This window comes from Eriocheir sinensis, unplaced genomic scaffold (assembly GCF_024679095.1).
Source record: "Eriocheir sinensis breed Jianghai 21 unplaced genomic scaffold, ASM2467909v1 Scaffold53, whole genome shotgun sequence".
NCBI lineage: Eukaryota > Metazoa > Arthropoda > Malacostraca > Decapoda > Varunidae > Eriocheir > Eriocheir sinensis.
In genome coordinates this window covers 1,041,984-1,069,209 of record NW_026111865.1, presented here as the reverse complement: position 1 = coordinate 1,069,209, position 27,226 = coordinate 1,041,984, and the positions used below count along the sequence as shown (strand labels likewise).

The 27,226-nt window shown below is 44.4% G+C and overlaps 1 protein-coding gene and 1 long non-coding RNA gene across 3 annotated transcripts; one reads left to right on the top strand and one right to left on the bottom strand.

Annotated features, from left to right (window-relative positions):
* Positions 1-5,898: 5,898 nt before the first annotated feature.
* LOC126992963 (putative nuclease HARBI1) lies at positions 5,899-7,153 on the bottom strand. Its single transcript, XM_050851788.1, has 2 exons — positions 6,796-7,153; positions 5,899-6,260 (listed from the first exon to the last, which is right to left on the bottom strand). Exons 1-2 carry the CDS (start codon positions 7,103-7,105, stop codon positions 5,899-5,901), a joined length of 672 nt encoding a protein of 223 aa, XP_050707745.1. The 5' UTR covers positions 7,106-7,153.
* A 12,370-nt stretch (positions 7,154-19,523) lies between these two features.
* Positions 19,524-20,867, top strand: LOC126992955 (uncharacterized). Of its 2 annotated transcripts, XR_007747193.1 has the most exons (4): positions 19,524-19,789; positions 19,889-20,086; positions 20,285-20,383; positions 20,582-20,867. It is a non-coding gene; the product is annotated as an uncharacterized LOC126992955 (long non-coding RNA). The 2 variants fall into 2 exon arrangements; XR_007747192.1 differs by lacking the exon at positions 20,285-20,383.
* The last annotated feature ends 6,359 nt before the right edge of the window (positions 20,868-27,226 follow it).

The window sequence follows — 27,226 nt, the reverse complement described above, 5'->3', positions numbered from 1 at the left end:
GAGAAGACTGTTTTTAGTCGCTTATTTACCCCGTTTTGAATGAGCCTGTACTGGTTGTTATCGACCGGATACTCAGATGGGTAAAACCTGGGCTCGAGAAGCACTGGTATGATTTCAGCTTCACACTTTTCTTCCAGGGTATAGACTATATTAATTATTTCATCCGCCAGATCTTGGACAACTGTATCACCCTTTAATGTCATTGCTACCTATCCACAGTAACACAACATCATATTTGTTATTTAACACATCCGTCAACCGACTGTCTTCGAAGAAAAAACACGCATGTCCTCCTGGAGCCCTAAATACATCCGATTCCCATGACACGTTTTCCTAGTGTGCCGGTAATTGACTATGGCCCACTAATGCGACCCTTGGCATAATTCAGACAGATAATATAAGGTTAAATGCACACCAAAAAAATCTTATATTCTAACCTTGCTCTCAGGTGCAGTCTAACACCTTACCACCATGAACTCACTCTGTAAAGTTTACTGAAAAATGAGTTTCTAATAAGTTACTTTCCCCCAATGGTTCAATTCTCAAATAATTAAAGTGAAATCCCACCGCTGAAACACCAATATAACAGCCCCGGGTTCGACCCCTGGCCATCACAGGTAAAAAAAAATAAAAAAAAGGGGAGGAAAAGGAAAAATAGTGACGCTAAGATTCCTCAACCTCACAAAGAGTACAGCTGGGTTCGATTCCCTGCTGTTCCCTCTCTGTAAGCTGCCACCAGGAAGTTGTAATATGGCACAACCCCCAAAGCCTGTAAGTGAGGAACGGCAGTTCTATGAACCAGGTGGGGCGGAACTAAACTAACTGTTTAGTCCCCAGACTCTCCCTGCCAAGGGCAGGGCTGGCAACACTTGACTTTAATAACTGTCCCACCTGGTAGATAGTGTCCGTCGCTCCCCAGCTTACTATGGGTTGTTCCTTGAGGTAGATGGTATCCTCAGTCCCAAGTTTGGTAGTGTGGGGTCGTGGTTACCTTCGGAGGTCGTGGTGGGGGAGATTGCGAGACTGCACCGTAGGCTAGGAAGGCTGTATGCATTAATACAGGACATAGGCAGAAGACAATTTATTGATTTGCTTCCCAAGTTCCCTTCCCCCTAACAATAATCCTCACTCCCGATCGGAGTGTAGCATGTTTTGGTTAATACACAATTGCATTTAAATACACAGCTCAAAATATCCACCAAAAAAAAAGAAAACCCTACCTAATATTTTGACTGAGGCTATGGACCTGGAGTCACAGGCTTAAGCCTCTTCCAGAAAAGGTCGTCTAGGGGTCTCTGGTTCTAACCATATCCTCACTAGACGAAGGAAGTGTAGCATGTATTGTTTACAAACGTTAAAACCTCTCTTCTAATCACTAATATTCTTATTGACAAGTGCTACACGCGAGAGAGATGAACCCATGTCGGGATATATCACAGGGCTACCTCCCGATTGGCTAGACACTCCGATTTCATCTGCCTGCACCGGCGTGCACACACACACACACAAAAAACCTCATAACAACAACAGGAAGAAAAGAGTAAGTATGAGAGAAAGATCAGACTGTTACAGCTAAAGGAGGGAGTGAGGTCACTGTTTGCCCCTCGTCCACCAAGCGGATGCCCCTTACCCGGTTTACACAATTTCCTTGGCTGGGTGGAGGCCTGAGAGCTACACTATGTTGTTGTGCCGTGCCTAAAGGGGGGTTTCGGAGCCGCTTCTACTCCCATCACCAGCCTGCTGGTCGCGGGGGGGCGGCAGGGACTGGACTGGCTCGCCCTTACCTTGGCTCCATTCAGGCACTCATGACTGAGGCCATGACTCTTGTCCATCACTGGCGTCTGGGTCCATTCCCGACTCTCAATGGGGGCGGCTTCAAGGTGGCGGGACACTCGCCTTGCCTAACCCCTGGACACCGGACTTCAGCTTGTCTCGCGCCCTCACCTGTGCCGTTCGGAAAGGTTAAGTCCAGAAAGAATCACTGATGAACGCCGGCTAGGGCTATCTCTCACTCCCAGGCACTCAGGACTCTAGCGAGCGGTGAGCTTACCTGTGCCGTGCGGAAAGGTTAAGTCCAGAATGAATCTGGCCAGGCAGAGCGGTTGCCTCGCTACCTCTCCTGGTGACGTGGCCACCTCAAGGTTCCAACACTTTTCCTTCTCGCCTTTCAGCTTGGTACATTAATCTATCCTTCCTCTGCCTTTCTGAGGTTGTCTTTTTGTATGTTAATTCTAAACTTAATTTTCCCTTAATTTCTAAGTCCTAACGTATAAATATATATAAAAAATAGGAATTCGGCTGGATTTATATCAGGGGAGCCAACCCAAGCTAGCTTTCTCGCTCTCTTCCCTTATCTACTTATGACATATTAACCTCTACGGGTATTGTTTCGGCTGAGGAGAAACTGGATCCGGTAAATAACCATGGCCATGTACAAAGGATTATTCCCAATTTTCCCAGATGGCTTTTAACTGGCTTCTGCGGTGTCGGTATGGCGGCAGGTACGTTACAATAGTGTCACCTCCCTTAAGATCCTAGTTTCTCCCGAAACCTAATACCTTCCTTCCACTAAGGCACTATGTTATTATACTTTGGATATCATTAATCAACCAACTCTACCTTCCTTCTCCTATCAGGCGTCCGTGTGGCACCGAGAAAGCGACTTAGCACTGCTCCATGATTTCAACAATACAACGCCTACCCTAACACGGTAGTACCATAATACAACAAGGGCCTGCCCAACCTAACGGCTACCCTGGGGCTTACTTCCTACGGGTATTCTATACTAGAGTCCCGTTTCCTGCTTAAACAAAAGCAAAGATGCCTCACCCGGCATGGCTCGATTATCTGTCATGGGTCCACTGCCCCAGCCTTCCTCTTAGTAACCTGGCTACAGTATCCGGAGAAACTGGATCCGGTAAATAACCATGGCCATGTACAAGGGATTATTCCCAATTTTCCCAGTTGGCTTTTAACTGGCTTCTGCAGTGTCGGTATGCCGGCAGGTACGTTACAATGTGAAGTCAAAAGCTTTGGAATAATCAATATGATATACATGTATGTCGTTCATGTCACAAACACAAATAGCCATTGAATATATTTATGTATTATGTATGTGTGATATTGGGAATCACTGTGATATACATATGTGTCATTCATGTCACCTAGTCAATATATTGTGTTACATTTGCATGTGATATCTGCAACTCCTGTGAGAGGCTGTGGTTGTCTTTTTATCATGCATACTATTGTCAAAACTATGCATGGCACAGTTACTTGTAAGTTGTGCCACTGCTACTGGACACTGTTCAAACAGGACAAGCTATTTAATGTGCAATATTGATGTAGGTTTTGTGTACATTGCATGCAAACCCTGTTTTGGGTCTATTCGTTCATCTCAACTGTGATATTGAGTAAAGACCTTTGGTACTGATGTTATTTGCTCCTGTTTTGTTTCGTACCAGACTCACATGTGCAACTAAAGGTACAAATGTGTATTTAATTTAGTTTCACGGGTGGGATAAGGTAATTGAGGAAGAGAATGATAATTTTTATGTGAAAAAGAATGCAAAATATTTTTGAATGATGAAGAGTGTAAATACCTTGGATTAGTTATGTGCAAGCATGGGGGTATGGAGGGAGAGACAAGAGAAAGGGCATTGCAAGGAAGAAGGGTGGTGGGGTTTTTGGGACGTATCATGAATGGCAGAAGTGTGAGCATGGAGGTAAAGAGGGATTTGAGAAATACAGTAATAGTACCAACCCTCACATATGCTAGTGAAACATGAAAGTCAATAGGTCTAGAGTGCAGGCAGTGGAAAGGAGTTTTTTTTTTGAGAAGTGCATGTGGTGTGACTAGCATGGCTGCAAAGATTAATGCAAGTGTGTATGAGCATTTTGGAATGGGTCATGGGGATGAGGGGAAGAAGTGAAGGGACAGACTTTAAAGTGGTTTGGTCACATGGAGCGAAGTGAGGAGAGTAAGAAAACCAGGTCTATGATATGTGAGTGAGAGGGAGGGAATTTTAGAGAACATCTCCAGTGAAATGGAGATAGGGTGCAAGAGTACGTTAGGGAGAGGGGTGAAAGATCCTTGAAACTTTGAGAAAGCAAGGGAGTGTCTGGAGAGAGATGGAAACTCGTCTGCCGTGGCCATCCCCTGGTGGGAGCTCATCCCTTTACTGTCCAAATAAATCCCTTATGCAAGAGTTAACCAGCAGCATCTTCACTCTTTCAGCCCTTACACTGGTAAACTCTGGAACAATCTTCCTTCATCTGTATTTCCTCCTGCCTACAACAAACTATTTCAAGAGGAGAATATTGATCAGGACACCTCCACAAATTGTCCTCTCTTCTGGCCACTCCTCTTAGCTCTTTATTGAAGCAGTGATTTGTATTTGGTTTTATTTGTTGTGCCCTTGCCCTCGAGCTGCTTCCTTTGCTTAACCCGTACAGTGTTTAGTACATATATATACGTACCTCTTAGGGAAGTGTTTAGTACGTATATACACGCTTGCTCTTTTGAGCAATTTTACACCCTTTATTTTTGTTTGTGTATGTAACATTGTTCATTGACAGTACAAAGGAATATATATATATAAAAAAAAGTGTTTCTTAAGAGATTTGAAATGGCCTTTCTGGACACGTGTACGCATTCCAGCAAGCCATTATACAAGAAGGTGTTTCTTTCTTGTAGGTAATAAAAAATCATAATTATAGGAAAAAGGAATCACACATTACGCAGTGATCCACATGCTTTTAATTTGATTGACCTGTGGTATGAACAGTACTGCTTCAGTTAGCACAACAGTCATTACAGTACATAGGATAAGTAATTACAGTCATAAACACAGGAAGATAATCACACAAGTCAATCATATGCTTTTAATATGATTAAGGGGTTGTTGTGCCTTTGCCGGTAAATTGACTGCCTCACTGCTGGGGTTCATCAGAATGTTATTTCTTTGAAATGGGTTTTAGTTTTACCAGCAGTGAGCACCTTCCCATTCCTCCATAAACATTCCTCGCCAACCTTGTTCATCACTAATCAATATCCGCACTCCCTGGGCAAGAGTGCAGAATGCTGAGATACACGGGGTATGTGAGATGGACAAGTGGGGTACCAAACTAGGTGATGAGACTGTGTGGGGTGGAGGTGGTGAACCTCTTGACCGAAGACGCTGAAGTTAGGGTTGACCGAAGATCTGCTGGGCAGCATGTTGGTAACCCTCCGCCACGTGTCCATGGCGGAAACTCTCAGCGTCTTGCGGTGGGAAACGAGTCCTCTGGATCACCACGTACACACATTCTGAAACACATGGTTAAGGAACATGTTAAATGGCTACTGTGTATATGTGAGGTCAGTTATGTTATATGAAGCAGAGAAATGGCCAACAATTAAAGAGTTGGAGAGGATGATAAGCAAGTCAAGAATACAGAGTACTGAAATGTATAAGGTATGTGTGATGGACAATTAGGGTATCAAACTAGGTGATGAGAATGTGTGGTGAGGAAGTGTTAGCCCCTGGTGGCTATCATGATCAAAGATGCAGAAGTTAGGGTTGACTGAAGATCTGGGCAGCATGTTGGTAACCCTCCGCCACGTGTCCATGGCTGAACTCTCTCAGCGTCTTGCAATGGGAGTAGAGTCCTCTGGATCACCACGTACACACGCTGACCACTCGGCCACCGGTGTACCATACGCAAGCTGCAGGTGTAAGCTGATATTAATTACAGATATTAATAATAATTGACATTTAAATTCAGATCAAGAAGGACGAGCATGTGGTCATTATGGTTTCTTGTTTTATTCTTATGCTCCGACTGTGAGTTATGCACATTTACATATGAAAGCAATTTAGTAATAACTGCAAGGTCTACATATATGCCTACCTATACTCAGGAAAAGAAGTGTCTAACAATTTCCTGCCTGACAACTTGACCAGGAACCTGTGTGTTGTCTCTCACAGGCTGAACTGGTACTTCTTCTTGCACAAGATCACCAACATAGGGAATGCGACGATCCACACAGTAGTTGTGCAGGAGCATGCAAGAAGTCGCAATCTTCACAGTCTCCTCGGGGTCGTACTGGAAACTTCCTCCTGACTCGTGTAGGCACCTGAACCTTGACTTGAGGATCCCAAACGTCCGCTCAACAGCGCATCTTGTCCGTCGATGACTCTGGTTGTAGCGTTCCTCCCCAGGTGTTGTCGGGTGTACAACTGGGGTCATCAGGAATGGCTCCAGAGGATACCCACTGTCTCGTGTGAAATGGAAAGTTCATTAATTCATTATCCATTTACCGTAGGAACAATTTGAGTATGGGAAGTTGTGCCTTGGTGTTGTCGATAATGCTAAAAAATTGCAGTGATATTTTGTTAGTTTTGTACTGATGGTAACCCAGCTGTGGCTGGCTGCTTGTAATCACTAAGAAAGTTGTTGAACTGCCAGACCCTCATAATAATACCATTTAGTGTTGACATCGTGTATAGACGAGCTTGGTGAGTAACATGATGTGGCATTGACAATGTATTGTTATGTGAGACAGTCTTTCCACTACGAAATGCATGAAAACTATGTTAAAAATTTTAATGTCATATGAAGTTCAACTAAGAGTTTTGTTATCATAATAATATGACATGTCTGGAAGGTTAACATTCATTAACATGTAATCACAAGATATAATATAAGATTATTAGGTTTCTTCTATGCAAGCAAGAATCTGAACATGTAGGCATGTGGTACGAAAGCACAGGTAATTTGATAGAATTACATGGAATATATAAGGAAACATACGTATCAAAAGAGCATCTCCAAAATGACCAGCAAGGAACCGCTGCTTAAGGGAGCAGTGGCACCATATAAAGGAATCATGTGTGCTCCCTGGGTAATTGGCGTCGTAGCTGATGATCTTGTTGTTGGTGTCACACACAGCCTGTACATTTAGGGAGTGGAATTGTTTCCGATTGACATAAATCTCTTCATTTTCCTCTGGGGCCTTGATGCGAATGTGGGTTCCATCAATGGCACCTATCACTCTTGGAAAGTTACCAGTGCGCCTGAAGTCCTGCATAGCTCTGTTGATATCTATTGCTGTGTTTGGCATCTTTATCTCTTGACTGGCCTTTACACAAAGTGCTTGAGTTAATTTGTCAATGGCCCTACTAACACTAGATTGGTCCATTCCAACAGTGTCTCCAATAACAGTTTAGAAGCTGCCACTTGCAAAAAACCTTAGTGCAGCCAGAACCTGGGTGTGATTTTGGTTTTCCTTTCCTTTCCAGGTGGGGACGCAGCTCATCACAGGGCCTGATGATTTCTTGACGGGTAAATCTATACACCCGCAACAGATGTTCATCACTAACGTGTAGTGGGTCGAGTGGGTCCCGATATATCCTTTCCCTGCGCAGTCTGAGATTGAAAACGTATACCGCAACATGCTCCATCTGTGAAACACAGAAATAACCACATTACTAGAATTAAGTAGAACAACACCCTGCCACACCCTGCCCTTCCCAGCCCAGTGACCCTTGCTACGCTCAAACAACGCTATTCATATGCATGGAAGCTTTAAGACCTCCATGGGATTAAGAAATATTGATGAAAACAACCCACACCACTGCCTCATGAGCCCAACCTTATTTCTCCATAACCAGCCCACATATCATCGTAATTGTCGTTCATGTGACTCTTGCCACCTTAATGCAAAGCTATACAAAGGTAGGAGCTCAAACACGTACCTTATATTGTTAATTGTTTCCGTCTTGCCTCGCCCATATCTTCACCATGACGTCCCTCAAGCGTTGTTCTGGGTGTGGCCTTCGCATGGCCAAGCAGTACTTTCTTTCCAAGGACGTTTGTAGGTTCTGCGTTAAGACTCAGAAGGATGATCAGAGGATCATAGAGTTAGAGAATAGGGTTACGACTCTCGCCGCCCAGGTACACTTACTGGTTAGTGCAGCAGCAACAAGCCCCGCCTCCTCCTCCTCCCCTTCCTCTTCCTCTTCCTCTTCTTCCTCGTCCTCCTCCCCTCCAGTATTGTCTTCACCCACACAGCAGCCCCTCCCATCCTCCTCCTCCTCCTCCTCCTCGACCATCTCCGATCTCCCCGCTTCCCACCCCTCCTTCTCCTCTTCTTCCTCCTCTTCCTCCTCCTCCTCCTCCTCCTCCTCCTCCTCCTCGCCTTCCTCTTCCGTCCCCCCTCTCCCCTCTCCCCGCCCACCCTCCTCCTCCTCTCCCTCTCTCTCCTCCTTGTCCTCCGCCTCTTCGCTCGTCCCTCCCTCCCACACCTGTCCTTCACCTTCCCCTTCCCCCTCTTCCTCCTCCCTCTCCTCGTCCGTCCCTCCCTCCCCCACCTCACTCTCCCTTTCACCTACTCCTCCTTCCTCCTCCTCCTCCTCCTCCTCCCCCTCCTCCTCCTCCGCCTCCACCTCGCCTTCCTCTTCCTCCCCCTCTTCCCGCCCACTCTCCTCCTCCTCCTCCTCCTCCCCCTCTTTCTCCTCCTTGTCCTCCGCCTCCTCGCTCGTCCCTCCCTCCATCACCTGTCCCTTACCTTCCCTTTCCCCCTCTTCCTCCTCCCTCTCCTCGTCCGTTCCTCCCTACACCACCTCACCCTCCCTTTCTCCTTCTTCCTCTTCCTCCTCCTCCTCCTCCTTTCCACCTTCCACCTCTTCCACAATTTCTCCTCGTTCTTCACAGCAGGTCCCTCCCTCCTTCCTGCTCTCCCCCCTTCACCCACCCCTCCTGGCCCCCTTTCCGACCGTCGGGTTCTTGTTGTTGGTGATAGTCAGGTTCGTTATGTTGACAGGTATTTTTGCTCCAAGGATAAGAACAGGACGAGGGTGTGTTTCCCATGGGCAGGGGTGGGCCATATATCAGACAGGATTGAGGCGTGTATGGCAAGCGAGGGATCGAACCCCATTGTCTTTCTCAGCTGTGGCGGAAACGACGTTTCTCGTGTGCCGAGCGAGGACCTTCTCAGGCGTTTTAGAGAATTGTTAGGCAGGATACGTGACGCTGGTGGGTCGCCAGTAGTGTGTGGCGTCTGCCAAGGAGGGGCGTTGGCGATGGATGGCTGTCCAGGGCGATAGCAGTGAACAGCAGACTTGCTGAGCACTGCGGGCGCAATGGGTGGCTGTTCGTCGACAATTGGGACCTCTTCTTTGGCAACGACGCCCTCTACGCCCGTGACGGGATACACTTGACGTTCAAGGGTGTTGAGGCTCTCAGACTCCCTTGAGCAAGCACTTTGTACCCTGAGGGATTTTTAGTACAGGCGAGGGGAGGAGTAATGGGAGCAATGGGAGGAGTAATGGAGGGACATCTAGCTCATAATATAACCAGGCAGCTTAGAAGTAATTCTAGGGGAGTAACAGAGGACGGGCTAAGAATCTTCTATACTAACAGCAGGAGCCTCAGAAACAAGATAGACTTACTAAGGGGTGAAGCTTGTTCAGAAAATTTTGACATAATAGCGATCACTGAGACATGGATAGACACTGCTAATATAAATTTTATATCAGAATTTGAAATAACGGGTTATCAGATGTTTCACAAAGACAGAAGGGGCAGAGAGGGAGGTGGAGTTGCGCTATATGTTAAAGACTCACTTAAATGTTTAGTTAACAACTCAGTCAAAACTAACATGGATTCAGAATCAGTTTGGGTGGACGTTTACAAAGGGAAAGAAAAACTAAATCTAGGAGTTATATACAGGCCACCCAACCTTAACAGGCAGGACACGAGTATATTACTACAGGAGATTGGCAGGGCGAGTATGAGTAGAAATGTCTGCGTAATGGGGGACCTTAATTATAGGAATATAGACTGGGAAGATCTAGTGGGTGACCTGGAAGCCGAGGACTTTCTTGAAGTTATACAAGATAATTTCCTTAAGCAGGTAGTTACTGAGCCTACCAGAGGAGATAACATATTAGACTTAGTCCTAACCAATAATGGGAACTTGCTACGTGAGTTGGAGGTGGGCGGAGAGTTAGGAAATAGTGATCACAGAACGGTTCGTTTTAGCTTAGACTGGGCGGTAACCCGCGAACCAAACCCAGTGTTAGTGCCAGATTTTAGAAGAGCCAACTACGAGGGGCTTCGAAGACATCTTGAAGGGGTAAACTGGGATAATTTAGGGATTCATGAGGGCCAGAACTGCGGATTGGAGAGCCAGGAGAACCAGGTAGAAATGTCTTAAATAATTTAGTTAGAGTAATAGTAGAGGGGCAAGAACAGCATATACCACAGCGAACACTTAGAAAAGAAAACAATGATCCTAAGTGGATGACTCGTGGACTAAAACACGAGATTGGGTTAAAGAAGGGAATTTATCAGAAAATAAAGAATGGGGAAACACATATCAGGAACCGGTACGTCGAACTATCTAGATTAGTTAAGAAAAACACCAGGATAGCAAAAAAGAACTATGAGATCAAAGTAGCAAATGAGGCGAAAAGTAATCCTAAGGGCTTCTTTCAGATGTATAGAACAAAACACAGGGGAGCTAGTAGAAAATTACGAAAATATGAGTACATTGTTGAACGACTACTTCCTTTCAGTATTCACACAGGAGGATCGAACGACTATACCGGAAAGAGTTCAGGTGTACGAGGGCGGGGATGGCGATAAATTGAGGGATATAATCATTACCAGGCAAGTAGTTCAGGATGAGATAGATAAGCTTAAGAAGAACAAGTCGCCAGGTCCTGACGGGATATTTCCGAGGGTACTAAAAGGAGTTAGGTGATGTAATCAGTGACCCACTAACCGACATCTTTAAGATGTCGGTAAATACTGGCTATGTGCCGAGCCTATGGAAAGTAGCTAATGTGGCGCCGATTTTTAAAAAGTGGGACAGGTCAGTTGCTTCAAACTATCGCCCAATTAGCTTAACATCGGTTATAGGGAAGATGCTGGAGTCCATAATAGCCAGGAACATTCGGGAGCATTTAGAGAAACATAGCTTAATTCACGACTCGCAGCATGGGTTCACAAAAGGTAGGTCATGCCTCACCAATCTCTTGTCCTTCTACAATAAAGTATTTGAGGCGGTTGACAGAGATGAAAATTATGATGTAATCTATCTTGATTTTAGTAAAGCGTTTGACAAAGTTCCTCACCAACGACTGTTGCTTAAATTACAGGCTCACGGAGTAGAGGGTAAAGTTTTGAACTGGGTCAAGGCGTGGCTTAGCAATAGGAAGCAAAAAGTGCAAATCAATGGTAAAAGATCTGACTGGGGATGTGTTACGAGTGGGGTCCCACAAGGTTCGGTATTAGGTCCACTTTTGTTTATTATTTATATCAATGACTTAGACACAGGAATTAGTAGTGATGTTAGTAAATTTGCAGATGATACCAAGATCGGTAGAGTAACTGAGTCGGATCAGGACGCTAGTATTCTCCAAGGTGAACTCAACAGATTATATGACTGGGCGGATAAATGGCAGATGGAGTTCAATGTAGGGAAGTGCAGTATTCTGAGTGTAGGTAGGAACAACCCCTCACATAACTATTGCTTAAATGACACTCTCATAAGTAGGTCTGGGTGCGAGAGGGATTTAGGGGTCTTAGTGAGCTCTGATCTCCGTCCAAGGGCACAATGCATTCAAGCTAGAAATCGAGCTAATAGGGTACTGGGATTTATTTCAAGGAGCGTAAGCAACAGAAGCCCCGAAGTCTTCCTCAAACTATATTTAGCATTAGTTAGACCTCATCTTGACTATGCGGTTCAGTTCTGGTCACCCTACTATAGAATGGATATCAAAATGTTAGAATCGGTGCAGAGGAGGATGACTAAGATGATTCAGGGGTTGAGAAACTTGCCATACGAGGAAAGACTCAAACAGTTAAACTTGCATTCTCTAGAAAGGCGAAGGGTGCGTGGAGACATGATCGAGGTTTATAAATGGATGAAGGGCTTTAATAAGGGAGACATTCATAAGGTTTTGTTGGTAAGAGAACCGGGTAGGACACGAAGTAACGGGTTTAAACTGGATGAATTCAGATTCAAAAGGGACATAGGCAAAAATTGGTTTACTAACAGGGTGGTGGATGAGTGGAATAGGCTTAGCAGTCATGTGGTGAGTGCCAATACAATTGTCACATTCCATTCAAAAATAGACTAGATAAATTCATGGACAGCGATATTAGGTGGGGTTAGATACACGGGAGCTTAGGGTCAAAGGAGCTGCCTCGTACAGGCCTACCGGCCTCTTGCAGACTCCTGCGTTCTTATGTTCTTATGTTCTTATATTGTGTATATAGGTGGAGTTGTGGAGGAGGCGGAAACACTTCTTCAATGGCTACGGGTTAGGACGGAACTGGTCAAATCTAGCCCCGGTCCCGAGCAGTGAGGCTGAGGGGCAACTTGACGTCACAAGATGGCGCCTAGGACGTTTTTTGAACATCGCACGGGGCAGAACTTGCGACCACAATGGCGGATTTAGGACCAAATGTTGAGATACGATCGGTTGAACATACGGCCACTGGTAACATATACTCCCAGGTCTTTCCCTGCCTCTGTGGCGGATGGCGGAGTGTTTCACATGTGGTATTGATGTGCTGGATATCCCTTCACTGGTAGCCTGGTAACATACACTCCCAGGTCTTTCCCTGCCTCTGTGGTGGATGGTGGAGTGTTTCACATGTGGTATTGGTGTGCTGGATATCCCTTCACTGGTAGCCTGGTAAAATACACTCCCAGGTCTTTCTCTGCCTCTGTGGTGGATGGTGGAGTGTTTCCCATGTGGTATTGGTGTGCTGGATTTCCCTTCACTGGTTGCCTGGTAACATACACTCCCAGGTCTCTGCCTCTGTGGTGGATAGTGGAGTGTTTCGCATGTGGCACTGGTGTGCTGGATATCCCTTCACTGGTAGCCTAGTAACATACACTCCCAGGTCTTTCTCTGCCTCTGTGGTGGATAGTGGAGTGTTTCCCATGTGGTATTGGTGAGCTGGATATCCTTTTACTGGTAGCCTGGTAACATATACTCCTAGGTCTTTATCTGCTTCTGTGGTGAATATTGAAGTGTTTCCCATGCGGTACTGGTGTGCTGGGTATCCCTTCACTAGTAGCCTGGTAACATACACTCCCAGGTCTTTCTCTGCCTCTGTGGTGGATAGTGGAGTGTTTCCCATGTGGTACTGGTGTGATGGATATCCCTTCACTGGTAGCCTGGTAACATACACCCCCAGGTCTTTCTCTGCCTCTGTGGTGGGTAGTGGAGTGTTTCCCATGCGGTATTGGGGTGCTGGATTTCCCCCTCCCAAGGTGCAGGACTTTACATTTTCCTTCAAAAAAGCAAATAGCGCGTGACATCAAAACAAACTCATAAAAATTCTTCAGATACATCAGATAGAAAAGAAAGTAAAATCCAATATTGGTCCACTGACAGATGACACTGGTTCTGTAACTCAGGACAGTAAACAGATGGCCAGAATCCTCAACAGCAACTTCGCATCCGTATTCACAGTCGAGGACATCGAAACCATTCCGAGAGCCCTGACCCGCCGAGTGAGATCACACCCCTGGGAATTGACACAATATGCGACCAAGAAGTTAAAAGGTATTTGGACAAATTCGACACGAGCAAGTCAACGGGACCCGACGGTTTGTCACCACGGTTATCAAAAGAGCTAAAACAGCAAATACTTAAGCCACTCACTAACATATTCAACCAGTCTGTTAAACTGAACAAGGTCCCGGAAGACTGGAAGATGGCGAACGTGACACCGATTTTCAAAAAAGGAGACAAGAGGGTTGCATTAAACTACAGGCCCATAATTTTGACACCGGTGGCAGGGAAAATACTCGAAAAGATTATTAGAGACAAACTTGTCAAGTTTCTAGAAGACACTAATGTAATCTCCGACACCCAGCATGGCTTCAGAAACAAGCGCTCATGCCTAACCAATTTATTAGACTTCTTCCAAGGTATATAGAATAACTGGGATGCCCACATCCCTAGTGATGTTATATACCTGGACTTACAAAAAGCCTTCGACAAGCTACCGCACGAGCGACTCCTTAAGAAACTGCACTCGGCGGTACTACTAAACGGACAGCCTTCCGATTGGCTTCCAGTCACTAGTGGAGTGCCTCAGGGGTCGGTACTGGGACCCATTCTCTTCATCATATATATCAATGACCTCGAATCAGGATTGAAATCAACAATATCGAAATATGCTGATGACACCAAGGTGGGTGGAAATGCCCTCACAAAGACCGACTGCGAAATCATTCAGAAAGACCTCAATCACATTATCGAATGGTAAGAAAAATGGCAAATGTCCTTTAATGTTGACAAATGCAAAGTCATGCACATTGGGTCCGGAAATAGTAACCACACATACATCATGAATGGGAAACCTCTGCAAGCGATGCAGGAGGAAAAGGATCTTGGAGTCACTATCAGCAGTGACCTGAAACACGCGAATCACTGTAAAAAAGCCTACAACAAACCCAACACTATGCTCGGGTTCATAGCAAGGAACTTCGAGCGTAAAACGCCAGACGTGATGCCAGCCTTGTATAATTCCATGGAAAGACCGCACCTCGAGTACGCAGTACAGTTCTGGTCTCCTAATTACAGAAAGGACATTGATTTATTGGAAAGGATTCAACGACGCGCCACAAAGATGATTCCAACCTTAAGGGCTCAACCGTACGAGGAACGACTCAAGCGACTCAGTCTCTTTAAATTGGAGAAAAGACGCTTGCGAGGGGATATGATTCAAGTCTTCAAGTATCTGAAAAAACTTCAATAACGTCGATTACTCCAAATTCTTTGAGCTGCAAACCAACCTAAGAATTAGAAATAACGGCGTACCCATTCAGTCGAGTCGATGTAACAAAGACATCGGAAGGAGTTTCTTTTCAAACCGAGTCATTCGTCACTGGAATAATCTTCCTTCAAAAATAGTAAATGCGAATACCATCAACTCCTTCATATATAGAATCGACCGTCACTTCGCTGCGTCAGTAGTGTACTGAATGTTGAGGTGCATGTTTTCAGACATATTGCAGCAAGACCTCAACCTATATTCATATAATTCTCCCCCACAACCTAGATTGCAAGTAGCGTAAGTCAACAATAGAGTAAAGCAACAGTTAATGTCCGCACGACAAGTGGAGTGAGGTGTGGGTGTAGTAAGGTGACAGGTTACTGGTGCGTGATTAGTACCGCCGGTAAAACGAGGATCAAGCCTCCACCTGTGCCCCTGAAACTACACCTCACCCACCGTGAGTATTAGGGGGGATTCTGGGGCTGCCCTGTGTAGGCCACTCGTCCTCTAACATCCTCAATATCGAGGTGCTTTTCATCTGCTCCTCAATGTCGAGGTGCTTTCATCTGCTCCCCAGGCCCCAAGTGGCTGTCGAGCAGATTAAATCACCAAAGCGGGCAACCTCGTAATGAGCCAATAGACTTTCTGTTGCCTGCATTTCCACGTTTCTATGTTTCCATGTTTCCTTTCTTTCTTCCTTCCTTTCTTTCTTTCTTTTTTTCTCTGTTGTTTCCTTTCCTGCTTTCTATCTATCTATCTTTCTTTCTTTCTTTCTTTCTTTCTTTCTCTTTCTCTCTATCTATCTCTCCATCCATTATCTATCTGGTATTCTATCTCTCTCCCTCTCTGTTATAATAAGGACAGTGCGTGGTCGATGCGTCCATTCCACAACGGTGCGTCATTACCAACAAAAATTTTTCCTCGCACGATTCATGAAGCTCCTCGCCGTTCATAAAACATCGGCGACTCAAATCAATATACAATTTACTCTTGACAGCAAACCCTTCCTCAACCCTGAACGAGTGTGTGTGTGTGTGTGTGTGTGTGTGTGTGTGTGTGTGTGTGTGTGTGTGTGTGTGTGTAAGATAGTAGATAGTGTTGCCAATTAAAATCAGTGCGGTGCAGGTGCTCAAACGTACGTGGACACACACACACACACACACACACACACACACACACACACACACACACACACACACACACACACACACACACACACACACACACCACACACACGACACATATACATGATTACGATAACCTCTCTCTCTCTCTCTCTCTCGTTTAACCCTTTTTTCTTTACTCTAATTTCTCCCATCTCCTTTTTTTCCGTTTTTTTCCGCTTTATAAACTAATTCCCTATCTGTCTGTCTGTCTGTCTGTCTGTCTTCCTCTCTTTCTCTCACATATCTTTGAGTCCTTGGTTTGTAGACGCCACATTGTAGATAAGGTGACCCATGCAGTGCCCTTCACTTCTTCCTCTACATGCATACCATGTCTAACGCCTCTTCCTTCCTCTCTCTCAAACACACATAAACACCTTGGTTCTTAGACACCATGCTATAGGTTATGTGGCCAATGCATGACTCCACTCCTTCCTTCCTCTACTAAAACAGATCTTTCGGCTTTCCTTCCTCCTCTCTCTCAAACACTCATACATAGGTACCATGTAGTTCGTGGTTTTTAGACACACTATAGGCGATGTGGTCCCTCTAAAACACCATTTCTTCCTTCCTCTACGAGTCTACACGTTTAACAAATTCTTACGCCTTTCCCTTCCTCTCTCTCTCTCTCTCTCTCTCTCTCTCTCTCTCACATACACGCCCTGAGTCCGCCCGTTTCTCCACACCACACTGTTCGCAGCGCTACCGGAGACCCTCGCGTTCCTTCCTTTTATACCCGCATACGCAGAGTTTCATGACAGTGTATTCCGCTCAACGATCGCCTTGAAATGGTGCTGGAACTGAAACCCAGACCCGCCGTGTGTCGCGCCGCAGCACCGCTCTCCCCGCCCGCAACGACGCCAACTTTACACGGTGCTCCAGGGTTGGTATTCTCAGACGCTTCCACCTCTCACGTCAGCTATTTCCAAAGGCCAAAAAGGAGATAATCGGATTCTCATGAGTGTTTCCTTATGTTCAAAATACAGAAGAAGGGTCAAACTACTGCCAGGTTCATTAAACTACCTCTGGAAATGGCCCAAACCCGTAACGAAAGCCCTATGAAATATGCCTGTTTGATCCCCGAAATGTTTGAGAATATGGTCCCTGGTTCCTCTCGCTGATGGCAAACCTCACAGATGGATCCTTTCAATTTTCTGTATCATGGAAACGGAGAGCTTGAGTTTATCCCTCGAGGCGCCACTACCAGCAAACTTAATAAACACAATAGTACACGAACACGCATAATAATACGTGTGAATGGCAAACCTCATAGATGGATTATTTCAATTTTCTGTATCTTGGAAATGGAGAGCTTGAGTTTATCCCTCGAGGCGCCACTACCAGCAAACATAATAATACCTGAATAGCAACGAGGTATATTAATTCCGGATGGCCAACCAGCAAACATAATAATACCTGAATAACAACGAGGTATATTAATTCCGATGGAGGCGCCACTACCAGCAAACATAATAATTCCTGAATAGCAACGAGGTATATTAATTCCGATGGGAGCGCCACTACCAGCAAACATAATAATTCCTGAATAGCAACGAGGCATATTAATTCCGATGGAGGCGCCACTACCAGCAAACATAATAATACCTGAATAGCAACGAGGCATATTAATTCCGATGGAGGCGCCACTACCAGCAAACATAATAATACCTGAATAGCAACGAGGCATATTAATTCCCATGGAGGCGCCACTACCAGCAAACATAATAATACCTAAATAGCAACGAGGTATATTAATTCCGATGGAGGCGCCACTACCAGCAAACATAATAATACCTGAATAGCAACGAGGTATATTAATTCCCATGGAGGCGCCACTACCAGCAAACATAATAATATCTGAATAGCAACGAGGTATATTAATTCCGATGTTCTGCAATTATGAGGAAGGGGAGAATTTAGGTTAATGTTGTAACATGATCAGGAAAGGTATAAGGATTAAGGGCTGTGGCGAGGAATAACATCATGCACTATAGCTAACATATAAAGAGTAGTTAAGTAGATGTTAATACTAATAGTCTACAAGGAAGGCGAAAATAGAGGCAAACGCTGTAATACTCATCAGGAAGAGTAAGGATTAAGGGTTATGGCGATGAGTAACACCGCGCACTACAGCTAACATATAAAGAGTAGTTACGTAGCTGAATTTATCCCTCTAGCAATATGTTGTTATAAGGAAGGGGAGGATTTGGGTTAATGTTGTATTACTCATCAGAGAGGGTGAGGATTAAGGAGTGTGGCAAGGAATAACACCATGCACTACACCTTACATTATATAAAGTGTAGTTACCTGTGTAATAGAGCGTGCATGACAGACCCCTCACCTGTTAATTAATATCAGTGCGTGAGGTGTGCCGGAGTCCTGAAAACCAAGAGGTAAAACATGGAAATACAGGGAACAGAAAGCCTATCGAACAGATGAAAGGAGTTCGTATTCAGGTAGATAATAGTTTTGCTTCACTAAAATTTACAGACGAACGTATGAGTAACATAGCCCTTTTTTTTTCATAGCGGGGATAAACTATAACAGGGCATAAAGCAATGTGTATAAATGTGTATAGAGTGAGTATATGATAGAGAGGAAGACCAACGATATAGCTACGCCTGGCCTTAGTGCTCATCTCCGTTCCTTTGACTCTTTAGCATATGGTGGATATACAATAAGCAAGGATTAGCTGCGCGTGGCTTTAATGCTCATCTCCGATCCATTGCCTTAAGGTTATAGTGGGAATACAATAAGCAAAGACTAGCTGTGCGTGGCTTCAGTGCTCATCTCCAATCCATTGACTCTGAAGCTTATGGTGGGTATACAATAAACGAAAACTAGCTGCGCGTGGCCTCAGTGCTCATCTCCGATCCATTGACTCTGAGGCTTATGGTGGGTATACAATAAACGAAAACTAGCTGCGCGTGGCCTCAGTGCTCATCTCCGATCCATTGACTCTGAAGCTTATGGTTGGTATACAATAAACGAAAACTAGCTGCGCGTGGCCTCAGTGCTCATCTCCGTTCCATTGACTCCGAAGCTAATGTTGGTATACAATAAGCAAAGACTAGCTGCGCGTGGCCTCAGTGCTCATCTCCGATCCATTGACTCTGAGGCTAATGTTGGGTATACAATAAGCAAAGACTAGCTGCGCGTGGCCTCAGTGCACATCTCCGATCCATTGACCCTTGAGCCGAAGGTCAGTACAGGCTACAACACACAGAGACTAACCAGCTGCTGCGCCCAAATTCTCAAGCCGTGTGTTGCCTGGCCCACGCACTCCTCAGATTCATAAGCTACGCACGCAAGCGGTGACCTACACGCCAAAGTTCCTGGTATATGTAACGACTTCTCAGGGTGTCTATAAATTCCCTAGTATTCTCTTCGTACCTTCGTTTTAATTGTTTGTGTTCTATTGAGGGGTTATTTTTATTTTATTTTATAGGCGTGCATATATATTTTTTTCAGTATATCTTATTAGTTTTATTTCTTCTTATTTTTTTTTCGCATTTCCTGATGTAATATTTTATTCGAATGTATTTTGAATTTGTCTGGATCATTTATATTCTAACCCGTCCGCTGCGACTGGCACGGATTTGGCCTTCACTGGTAGCCTGGTAACATACACTCCCAGGTCTTTCTCTGCCTCTGTGGTGGATAGTGGAGTGTTTCCCATGTGGTATTGGTGTGCTGGATATCCCTTCACTGGTAGCCTGGTAACATACACTCCCAGGTCTTTCTCTGCCTCTGTGGTGGATAGTGGAGTGTTTCCCATGTGGTATTGGTGTGCTGGATATCCCTTCACTGGTAGCCTGGTAACATACACTCCCAGGTCTTTCTCTGCCTCTGTGGTGGATAGTGGAGTGTTTCCCATGTGGTATTAGTGTGCTGGATATCCCTTCACTGGTAGCCTGGTAATATACACTCCCAGGTCTTTCTCTGCCTCTGTGGTGGATAGTGGAGTGTTTCCCATGTGGTATTGGTATGCTGGATATCCCTTCACTGGTAGCCTGGTAACATACACTCCCAGGTCTTTCTCTGCCTCTGTGATGGATAGTGGAGTGTTTCCCATGTGGTATTCGTGTGCTGGATATCCCTTCACTGGTAGCCTGGTAACATACACTCCCAGGTCTTTCTCTGCCTCGGTGGTGGATAGTGGAGTGTTTCTCATGTGGTATTGGTGTGCTGGATATCCCTTCACTGGTAGCCTGGTAACATACACTCCCAGGTCTTTATCTGCCTCTGTGGTGGATAGTGGAGTGTTTCCCATGTGGTAATGGTGTGCTGGATATTCCTTTACTGGTAGCCTGATAACATACACTCCCAGGTCTTTCTCTGCCTCTGTGGTGGATAGTGGAGTGTTTCCCATGTGGTATTGGTGTGCTGGATATCCCTTCACTGGTAGCCTGATAACATACACTCCCAGGTCTTTCTCTTCCTCTGTGGTGGATAGTGGAGTGTTTACCATGTGGTATTGGTGTGCTGGATATCCCTTCACTGGTAGCCTGGTAACATACACTCCCAGGTCTTTCTCTGCCTCTGTGGTGGATAATGGAGTGTTTCCCATGTGGTATTGGTGTGCTGGATATCCCTTCACTGGTAGCCTGGTAACATACACTCCCAGGTCTTTCTCTGCCTCTGTGGTGGATAGTGGAGTGTTTCCCATGTGGTATTGGTGTGCTGGATATCCCTTCACTGGTAGCCTGGTAACATACACTCCCAGGTCTTTCTCTGCCTCTGTGGTGGATAGTGGAGTGTTTCCCATGTGGTATTGGTGTGCTGGATATCCCTTCACTGGTAGCCTGGTAACATACACTCCCAGGTCTTTCTCTGCCTCTGTGGTGGATAGTGGAGTGTTTCCTATGTGGTATTGGTGTGCTGGGTTTCCCCTCCCAAGGTATATGGCTTTACATTTTCCTTCATTGAATTGTAGCAGCCACTCATTGCTCCACTCCTGCAGCTTGGTGATGTCTTCTGATAAGCGGTCTGCATCCAAGGGGGTAACAACTTCTTCCCTTCCTTCATTCGCTGCTGTTCTAGTGTCCTGCTGTTTCCACATGTTCACCTCTATACTCTTTTTTACTGTTTTCAGGCACCTTTTCTCACATCTACTTTTCTCATCTTTTTGTTTCTCTTTTCATATTTTCCTTTTGTCTTCCTTTTCTCTTCCCTTTTTTTTTTTGTTAATTTTTTTTTTGTCTTGTATTTATTTTCATAATCAGTGTCTGAACCGAATGCCAAATGTATGGTTAGTTCACTAAATATCTGTCTACTTATATGTCAATGTGTCTATCGATCTATCTATCTGTGAGTCAATCAATCAATCTATTTATTTATCAATGTTTACCTATCAATCAATCTAACTATCTATCTATCTATCTATCTATCTATCTCTTTGCCTTCCTATCTATCAATCTATCTGTCTGTCTATTTATCTATCTTCATATCTATCTATGTATATGTGTATATATCTATCAATTTATCTATCTATCTTTTTACCTACCAATCTATCTTTCTGTCTGTCTATCTCTTTATCTTTCTATTTATCTATGTGTCTATCTATCCATCTATCTATCTATCTATCTATCTATGTATCTATCTACCTACCGGTCTATCTATCAGTCCATCTATCTATCTATCAAGCCACGCACAATCCGCCCTTCCTATTCCACACACACACACAACACTGAACAAGCGGAAGGAAGGAAGGACGTAAAGCGAAAAAAGTTTAGCAAGCATCGAACAGCAGTAATTCCACGAGGCTTATTATGGCGTTTATCGCTTGGCCCCGCGGCGAAAACAACAAACAACGGGCGGGAGGGAGGAAAAAATATATTGTTTGTCTGTGTATAGTGTAGTAATGAAGAGTTTTTCGCCCTCTATAACATATACGAACTCTATACACATTTGTATACTGCCTTATGCGCAACCTTATCGTGGTATTTAGCTTTTACTCCCGCTGTGAAAACTGAAAAATGAACGAATGGAGGAAACTTCATATTCTGTTGGTCTTTTTAAAAATTATACTAACGCAGAATAATTCATCTTTTCTGTAACATCTCCATCCATGTATTTCAGCTTTCTTTTCACTTACAATGACATAAGCTATCCTATTCTTTCTTTAAATTATAGTAACGCAAAATTCATACTCTCTCTTCCTTCTCCATCTCTATATTTTTTTTTCACTTACAATGACAAACTACTATATTTTGTCTTTAAATTCTAGTAATGCTAACCTCTCTACTCTAACGTAATGCAAAAATAACCCTCTCTATATCATCTCCACCTATGTATTTCGACTTTTTTTCGTTTACAATGACATACACTATCCTATTCTTTCTTTAAATTCTAGTAATGCTAACTTGTTTACTCTGATATACCGCAGAATTCATCCTCTCTATACCGTCTCCATCAATATATTTCACTTTTTTTTTGTTTATAATTACATACACTATCATATTTTGTCCTTTAATTCTAGTAATGCTAACTCGTATACTCAATTTTAACATCTATCTACGTATTTTATCTATTTTCTACTTATAAATACGCAATCTCTATTTTTATACAGCAAGGGAGGCAGCTCAAGGTAAAAAAAAAAACAATAACAGGAACAAAAAAGTCCGCTAAAAAAAATGTACGAGAGGTCAGAGGAGAGGTCAGCTTCGGGTGAAGAGGTCAGTCTTGGTACTCTCCCACTCCGTCTGTAAGTTCTAATAATCATGCAAATTTCGCCCATTATTTCATCCTCATAAATATACAACCTATCCCATCACGTCTATGAATTGTACCGATGTGAAGATCCGCTCCTCTATCTCACTTTACTTTCATATTCTTACTTTTCTTCCACAAATACCTCAACACATGGACACTATAGCATTCTGTCTGTAAACTCTCGTCAGGTAGAACTCGCTCAGTATTTCATCTTCAGCAATTTTACCTTTTTATCCACTTACAATAATTACAGACACTATCCCATTCTTCCAATAATTACGCACACTATCCTATTCTGCTTGTAAATAGAATAGTAACGCATAATTTGATCAGCCTATTTCATTTTCACCTGCCTATTTTGAACTGTTTTCGACTTATAATCACGCAAACTATCCTACTCTGTCTTAATACTCCAGTAATGCACAACCATCATATTCTTACCTTTTTTTTCCACATTGAACTCTCCACCCAGAAACAATCCCATTCCGTCTATAAATTGCACTCATCCACTCTATTCCATCTCCATCTATACATCTACATATTCTTAACTTTTATTTCACACTGAACTATTATTAACTCGGAAACTCTCCCATTCTGTCCATGAATCTAGTATAAGCCAGCGCTAGTCCACTCTCTATCATCCCGTCCACACACACACACACACACACACACACACACACACACTGCTTTATGAGTGACTTACTGGAATTCCATCAACAGCTCCAGCCTCGCATCCATCACCGCTCGGGATGGACGCTTGGGAACAATATATTAACCCAGCAGCGCACGCACGCGCACACACACACACACACACACACACACACACACACACACACACACACACACACTAACATCAGCCTCCCAGGAAACATATGGCGGGGCATTATTAAGCGGCGTTGTTAATCCACGCTACAGCAAGGATAAATAGAACGCAAGAGTGAGTGCCTGCTCTTCCATCTATATCCGTTTTGTTGGCGTGAATCATGTCTTTTATATTACCTAACTCAGCGAGGATTGGCGGACCCCTATGGTGAGTGCCTCCTCCTCCACCAGACTTACTTTCTCTCTCTCTCTCTCTCTCTCTCTCTCTCTCTCTCTCTCTCTCTCTCTCTCTCTCTCTCTCTCTCTCTCTCTCTCTCTCTCTCTCTCTCTCTCTCTCTCTCTCTCTCTCCCCGGCCGAATTTTTCAGAAAAGTATGCAAGATTGGCACCAACCCGAACCCTGAGCCTTGGGTGACTAACAACGTAATTCTATTCTACTTTTTCTCATTTTATTCTATGATGTATTTCCCACCAAAAAATATCAGTAATGACCTATTGAACTAATCTAACCTGACTTAACCACGTGATGCTCCCTTAATTAGTCTCAGTATATTTCCCGGCAAAAAGTCCTGTCATAACCGATCCTGACCTCATCTAATTTAACCTAACCTGACCTAACCCAATCTACCCTACCCTTAACTACCAGCCTGACCTCAGCTAACCTAACCAAACCTTAGCTAATATAAGCTAACTTGTCCTAACTTATTTTAGCTTATCCTAACCTAGCTTAGCCTTTATTTTTACAGAAAGGGAGACAGCTCAAAGGCAATTAAACAAAACAACAACAACAACAAAATAAACACTAGGCGTTCTTCCTCCTCCTCCTAACCCACCCTAACCCAATTTACCCTAACCTCAGCTAACCCAACCTGACGTCACCCAATTTATCCTAACCTTAACTAACCTAATCTAACCTAACCTAACCTGGCCTAACCCAATCTAACGTAACTACAATCTAACCAAACTTGACCTAACCTAACCTGATCTAACCCAATCCAACCTGTCGTAACCTAAACTAAAATGACCTAACCCCAAGCAAACCTAACGTAGACTAACCTAACCCAATCTAACCTGACGCAACCCAATCTGACCTAACATAACCTAACTATAATCTGACCTACACCGGGCCGGACTTTCAACACCACTACAGTTCAGGACTCTGCCTCCCTCCCTGCCGCCGCCCTGCCCGCCACTCGCTGCTTGTCACTTCCCGCCCCTCATCACTGTCTCGAGCTCAGGAGTTTTTTCTATAAACTTCAGAGCCGCACAGCCTCCCTCAGCGATCCCTTGAAATCTTCCGCCAAAATACTGCTGCCCTCCTCCATCCTCCTAGCAGCTTCCACGGTCTTGCGAGGAGGAGGAGGAGGAGAAAGCGCCACCCCACACAAGCAAGGGAAGGAAGGTGAGGGTGAGGGTCATATTCTTAAACAATTCAGTCCCCAAGAACACATATTTGACAAGGCTTTCGTAGGAGTTTGGGGCATTCCAGGAGTACTTTTATGACCCTGGTGGTAGTTTGACCCTTCTTCTGTACCATGACCATGGAAAAGCACTCATGAAAGTCCGATTAATCTCCTCTTCGGCCTTTGGAAATAGTTGACATGTGAGGTGGAAGCGTCTGAGGGTCATATTCTTAAACATTCCGGTCCCTAAGCATTCACATTTGGCAAGGCTTTCGTAGGTGTGTGTGGCATTTCCTGGGGTACTTTTATGATCCTGGTGGTAGTCTGACCCTTCTTTTGTACCATGACCGTGGAAAACCACTCATGAAAACCCGATTAATCTTCTTTTCGGCCTTTGGAAACCGTTGACGTGAGTGGTGGAGGCGTCTGGCCATATTCTTAAACATTTCCGGTACCCAAGAACACACATTTGACAAGGCATTCGTAGGAGCTTGGGGCATTTCCAGCAGTATTTTTATGACCCTGGTGGTAGTTTCACCCTTCTTCTACACCATGAACGAAACCAGAAACCAGAAACCAGAAACCTCCCCGTTCCCTCTCCTTTTTTGCCTCATCTGCAGCCAAAAGAAGTCGACGCTCACTCTGAGGTGTAATTTTTCTGTCGCTTTATTGCGCGAGTCTTTACAGAAGCCGGGAAAGTAACATCAAAGAGCGGGACTTCTTGAGGGTTCCGCGTCACGGTACTCTGGTCTTACTTTGCAGCCTTCCCTTTAGCTAACTCGAGCGCTCTTTTTCCGCCTCCTTCTCCGACTATTATTAAGGAGGCGGCGTCTTGTGGGAGTCTTTGGGCCAAAACGTCTCGTCTTTGACTTCTTTTCCCTTTTCTGTTTCCTTCTGACGAATACACGGCCGACCTGCTTCTAACAATCACCTTCCTTTAATTAATTCAGTCGATCTTTTTCCGGCCTCTTTATGAAAATAGCGTCTTGTGGGAGTCTTTGGTAATTTCTTTTCTCCTATAATTCACGGTACTCTGATCTCAGTTTACTTCCTTCCCTTCAGCTAACTCGATCGCTCTTTTTCCGGACTCTTTCTCCGCCTTTCTTTATGGTAGTGGCGTCTTGTGGGAGTCTTTGATACTTGTTTCCCTTGTTTTGTCTCCTCGCACGCGGGCGACCAGCTCCTAACCACCAGGATCTTCTAACTCGATCACTCTTTCTCCGTCTATCTTTATGGGGGCGGAGTATTGCGGGCGTCTCTGATACGTCTTTCCCTTGTTTTGTCTCCTTGTACGCGGCCGACCAGCTTCCAACAACAAGGATTTTTTAACTCGATCGCTCTTTTTCCGTCTGTCTCACGGGAACAGAGTCTTGCGGGAGTCTTTGATAATTTCCTTTCTCCTACCTTTCACTGTCCTCTGTCAGCCTCTCCGTCTGTTTCCTCTCCGTCTATTTCTTATTATTTTCTTCGTCCATCTATAATTACGGGGCAGTGTCATGTGAGCGTCTATGGTACTTTCCTTTCTCTTTGTTCTGTCTCCTTTGTCCTTAAAAGTAAACACTCGAGGAAAGTAAACACACGGCCGACAAGCTTTCCCTAACCACGGACTTCTAACTAATTCGATCATTCTCTTTTTCCTGCCTCTCTCTCCATCGATGGGAATAGCGTCTTGCGGGCGTCTTTGATACTACTTTTGTTTTTGTTTTGTCTCATTTGTCCTAAAAGTAAACACTCTTCGATAATACACGGTCGACAAGCTTCTAACCATCATCTCCTAACTAATTCGATCATTCTTTTTCCGGCCTCTCTCTCCGTCTCTCTTTATGGGGGCGGTGTCTTGCGGGAGTCTTTGATGCTGCTTTTTCCTTGTTATGTTTCCTTCTGAAGAACACACGGCCGACCAGCTTCTAATAACCACCAACTTTTTCTTTCCGGCATCTTTATCCGTCTCTATATCTATGGCAACGGCGTCTTGCGGGAGTTTTTCATACTTTTGTTTTCTCTGTCTATCTTTACTTCGTCTATCTCTTCTTCTTTTATCTTTTCTCCGTCTGTGTTTCTTCCGTTATGTCTTTTCTATTTCTATCTTCTCAGCGTCTGTCTTTCTCCAGCTCTCTTTCTCCGCGTGTCTTCCCTCCGTCTGTCTATAATCCGTTAGTCTTTTCTCCGTCTATTTATTTCTGCGTTCATCTTTATTTTTAACCGAAACACGCGTATATGTAAACACCGCCAATACCTAGCAACGCATGGCATAGTACAGGCGTGTATTTCCAGGAGCAGGAACATTAGTGAAGCCACCGAATCTCTCTACCCTACTTAACATGACTTAAAATC